This window comes from Penaeus monodon, chromosome 33 (genome assembly GCF_015228065.2).
Source record: "Penaeus monodon isolate SGIC_2016 chromosome 33, NSTDA_Pmon_1, whole genome shotgun sequence".
Taxonomy (NCBI): domain Eukaryota; kingdom Metazoa; phylum Arthropoda; class Malacostraca; order Decapoda; family Penaeidae; genus Penaeus; species Penaeus monodon.
This window is the reverse complement of record NC_051418.1, coordinates 15,880,574-15,884,930: the sequence shown is the minus strand read 5'-3', so window position 1 is coordinate 15,884,930 and position 4,357 is coordinate 15,880,574. Positions and strand designations below refer to the sequence as shown.

The following is a 4,357-nucleotide window of genomic DNA, read 5'->3' as shown; positions in this document are numbered from 1 at the left end:
CACTAGTATCAGAGTATCAAGATTACCCAGGAAATGCTGTCAAAAAAGTTGTTCTGTTCTAGCCTTCAACTTAACATTTTTATTTGTTTGTTTTCCGTGCTTTATATTAGGATGTCATGCAGTCTATACTATTTAGTCCGTTTCACTTTTCCCTGATTAACTTCATGTATAATCCTTCGAGATATATGCTTTGAAGGGATTTAGTATATTTGCATCTAGCAACTGTAGTTAATTTTGTTTCATCTTTGCATTTCATTAGTCTTTTCCGTTGCTTTTACTTTGATTCTTTTCAGATGTCATCTTTTTCTGGTTCAATTACAATAATATAACAATTCAAAGAAAATGTAAGGGACCACATTCTCTGTTGTATAAATGTAGGGGAGACTGATTTAAAATGACATATCTAAAAATGCTAAACTGTTATCAATGTTTCTTTTATGTCATATGTAATATAGACAGAGGGGATTACTCCCAAGTTTAATTACTGTTCAGTTGTGAAGCATATCAGCTGAGTGGGTGAAAAATAAACATCCAACAATCAAACATTTTCTAGTCAAAGCACGTGTGGAAAGAGAGGGATAAAATACAGTATATGCATAACCAGAAATGCTCCTGTTAAAAATTCAGAATTAACGCTTTGTTTCATCTTGGTGCTACTGCTGAACTTCGTGGTATGATGAACCCAGAAATTATGTACCTTTTCCTTTGATCACCAAAACAATTCTAGGGGTCTTGTAAGACATGAAACATTACAACTGTTTATTATTAATGGTCTACTGGTGACTGGAGGAATGACAAGAATGTTCAGTTGAAGCAAAACATTCTTGAAGTTGACTCAGTTCAACTCGTCACAAATCACCTTCTTTGACATTTTTTTTCCCTCCCTACTATTCCATCCCAAGACTGAATATGCAATTAAGTGACCTTAAATGACATATATCTAAGCTGTACCTTACATGAGTTTGCGATAATGAACTGTGCAGGATAACGAATTGAAAGATATTCAATGTTATATTCGTTTATTAAGACTGCATTTTTTATCACAGTTATATAGGAAACAGTACACAAAAATATTTATCACATACAAACTGATAAAAAGGAGCTTTAACTGAGCATTAAACAAAATGCATACACCAATTATAATGAACTTGACATTCACAAGTAATATGCTTGATAAAAGTGATAAATCTAAATATAAAAATATAAAACAATACACAAATAAAATCAGAACAAAATAAAATGTCTGATTTTATATAGATCACATGTTTTAAGTAATTTTAAATTACTTTTTTATTTGGAATGCAGAATTTTCATACCACACCTTAGACAGCCCTGTGCCAAATAAAAGCAAATGTACAGTGTTTACAAGAATAAAAAGAGACTATCAGACAAACCTTTGGGAAGAGGATTGAAAATCAATTACTTGACAAGATTTAAAAAGGAAAGAAATTAATTGCATAAAACAAAACATACAATTAAAAAAAAGTACAAAAACTAATAAACTGATAGAGAACCTCAATATTAAGGTAAATATAAAATAAAAGCATTATCATAACATAACAATGCTATAACATTGATATTAATACACAACATATGGATCTATAAGGCAACAATGTTAATTTGATAGATGACAAAAACTGATTTACATTTAAATTACTTTAAACAAATTCAATTCACTTGCCTGTGCTTTATAAATGTTGCATACAATTCATGCCTGAAGAATATGCTTGGGCAATTTTGGAAGATAATGGTACTGTTCCTCAGGTACAGACATCAAGAGTCGCTTTATAAAGCCCTTCAGGCGAGCATAGAGCACTGGCCAGGTAGGAATATAAGGCATTCTCAAGATAGAACACACTGCACCCACATAAACTACAATAATTACCTCCTTCACAAAAGGCAAGGATTTCCCTGCCTGTGCCCAGGTATTTGTAACTCTTGTACAAACACTACTCCCCACTTTGGCAACAGACTGAGCTATGAAAGCAGTGTTTACTGGCCCCTGTGGTGCAAGTAAAGTTGCTATCAATGAAATCAGACGTGCTCCTGCCATAAAGCCAGCACGCCATATATTAGCAATTAATCCTGTAGGTTTTGTATATGTAGGATCTAATACTACCTGAGGCAGCCGTGCTAAGCTCACCTGCTGCAATCGGAGAGCTACTAACTGCCCCGGAGATTTGTACTTATTCAGACGAAGAGAGTATCGAGGTAAGCCAGATGACAATGAGGCACCATCTACCAAAATCTGACGAGATTCTGAGCACATAACAATTCCACGAAAAGCAACTCGTTGTCCACAGCCAGACTGAAGGTTATGTTGAGTTTTTCTTTCATTAATAAAGCAATTAAAATCTGGAAAGCCTCTCCTCATGCGAGTGAGAAATGCACTAGCCTGACTAGAAGATGGAGTCACATACAAAAAATCATCCACTGAACGTAGTATTATGCTGTCATCTTTATTAAAGTTGACTAGATGTAAAGCACACATAGCAGAGTAATACAATTCACAAAGGGCACCAGACAAAGATCCTCCTTGTGGCACACCACGATTTGCACGTACACACTGCCTTTGTGTTACTTTGGCTACCTGGAGTGTTACTGTCTTCATAAGAGAGGGTGTCAACTGCCCTGTATGTACTTTTATAGGCTCACCACACTGGACAAGAGGATACCCTCCCCTCACAAGTGGACTTGTAGGCTGGCCAGTCTCATCAAGAAGTATGTAGGATTTCTGTGATGGAGCTTTGCTGGAACACTGAAGAGCAGAATAGCATCCAAATTTTAAAATGGATGGTAAGTTAGATATGCCTTTCTGAATCAACATCTTTAGAGTCTCATGATTAATAGAGCCATAGGCATCCTGCACATCCACTCTTACAAAATATAATGGTTTGGACTCTCCCGTCAAATAAACTCTTTTAAAATAATTGGCCCAAGTACTATGTAAAGCTGATAGAGCTCTCACTCTCCAACTCCCACATTCATAAACCTTTATCATTTCCCTGAGCAGAAGACGACAATGCAGTGCTGTTATTCTTGAGAGTCCAGCCATACCAGCAGGAATAATTGGCCTTACTCCATGGGCTTTTGGTAGAAAGCGAAGACATGGAATGCGTTTCACAATTTTGACCCCTTTACAATTGTTCCCATGCTCGACTTTTAATGCTCGTGCCTCAGGATGAGAAAGCATACTGCAAAAATTGCTCTGGAGTAAATTGCTGATCCCTTTGTTGTGAACACACTGCCAAACACGCTTTCGAAAAAATAATAACTGATTACGTCGCACTGCTGTTTCAGTGACATAAAAAAGAGCATGGATAACAGTCATAATCAGTCTTCTGAGGATCCAAAGCCAGACCTTGGCAATGACATAAGTGTAGTGGCAGAATCTTCTCAGCCTTAGAGCCCACCTGTAAATACAGAACAATTCTTGGTATAAATTGATAAATGGGGAAAGAAAGAAGAAAAAAAAAAATTACATAAAACTGTGAACACTATGTTTGAGCTATAACTGTACTAACTTAAGGATAATTTGTATCTGTAAGACATAAATCAGTAAGGAATAAAGGCTAAAAGTTATGGATTGACAACCAATTAACTTATCTGACACTTGTCTAAACCTGAATTATTAATTTCATAAATATGTTTTAAAATCAACTCAGAAATCTGAGTAATGAAATATGGCAAATTAAAAAAAAGACATACCTAAAGTGTTTGTGCTTTACACCTCTAATCACATGACCAAGAAAGAGTTTGTCATGGCAGCCCAACTTGATGACTGTCTTCACAGCCTTTAACATAATTTTCTCATTATGTGATGAACCCCAGAGCTCAAAAGGGACAACTTTCATCAACACAGTAATGAGTAAAGCATAAACTTGCTGCCATCCTAAAGGAATGAGGCTTCCCTTTGCATCTGTGTCCTGGGGCATTTTTTCCACCTCCTGCTTCAAAAGTTCTTCCTCTGATGTGGGTGTGCCAGGTAAACCTGCATCTTTGCCTGCAGGAGCACAGGACATCAGCTGGAGGATATCATAGGGCTTGAAGACACATTTATCTGGAGAAGTGTAATCTCTGCAGCCAGCTCTCTTCTTGGGCTGCTCACAGAAGTGGTCAGCTAGGTGTGGCAGAGAGAGTTTCTTCCATTGCTGGATGATTTTTCTGATGATGGATACTAGATCTGGTAGGTCCATGAGGCAGTTTGAAGTTATTTCCGTAAAAATGGTTCCAGTATTCATCTTCACAATGTCTTCCATAATGATATGAACTCCTTCATCACCTGTGGGATATCAGAACCTTGCAATACCATTTTATGAAGAGTGAAAGGTTTTACAGGCTATTTATTTACATAGTC

The 4,357-nt window shown here is 36.6% G+C and overlaps 1 protein-coding gene across 3 annotated transcripts in view; it reads right to left on the bottom strand.

Annotated features, from left to right (window-relative positions):
• Nucleotides 1–1,002: 1,002 nt before the first annotated feature.
• LOC119594089 (telomerase reverse transcriptase-like) overlaps nucleotides 1,003–4,357 on the bottom strand; it is a 15,290-nt gene continuing 11,935 nt past the window's right edge. For all 3 annotated transcript variants that reach the window (XM_037943144.1, XM_037943142.1, XM_037943143.1), the window contains exons 3-4: nucleotides 3,709–4,282; nucleotides 1,003–3,413 (exon numbers count right to left, since the gene is read on the bottom strand). In XM_037943144.1, the coding sequence (XP_037799072.1) occupies nucleotides 1,709–3,413; nucleotides 3,709–4,282 (2,279 nt within the window). In that variant the 3' untranslated portion in view covers nucleotides 1,003–1,708. The remainder of the gene's footprint in view (nucleotides 3,414–3,708; nucleotides 4,283–4,357) is intronic.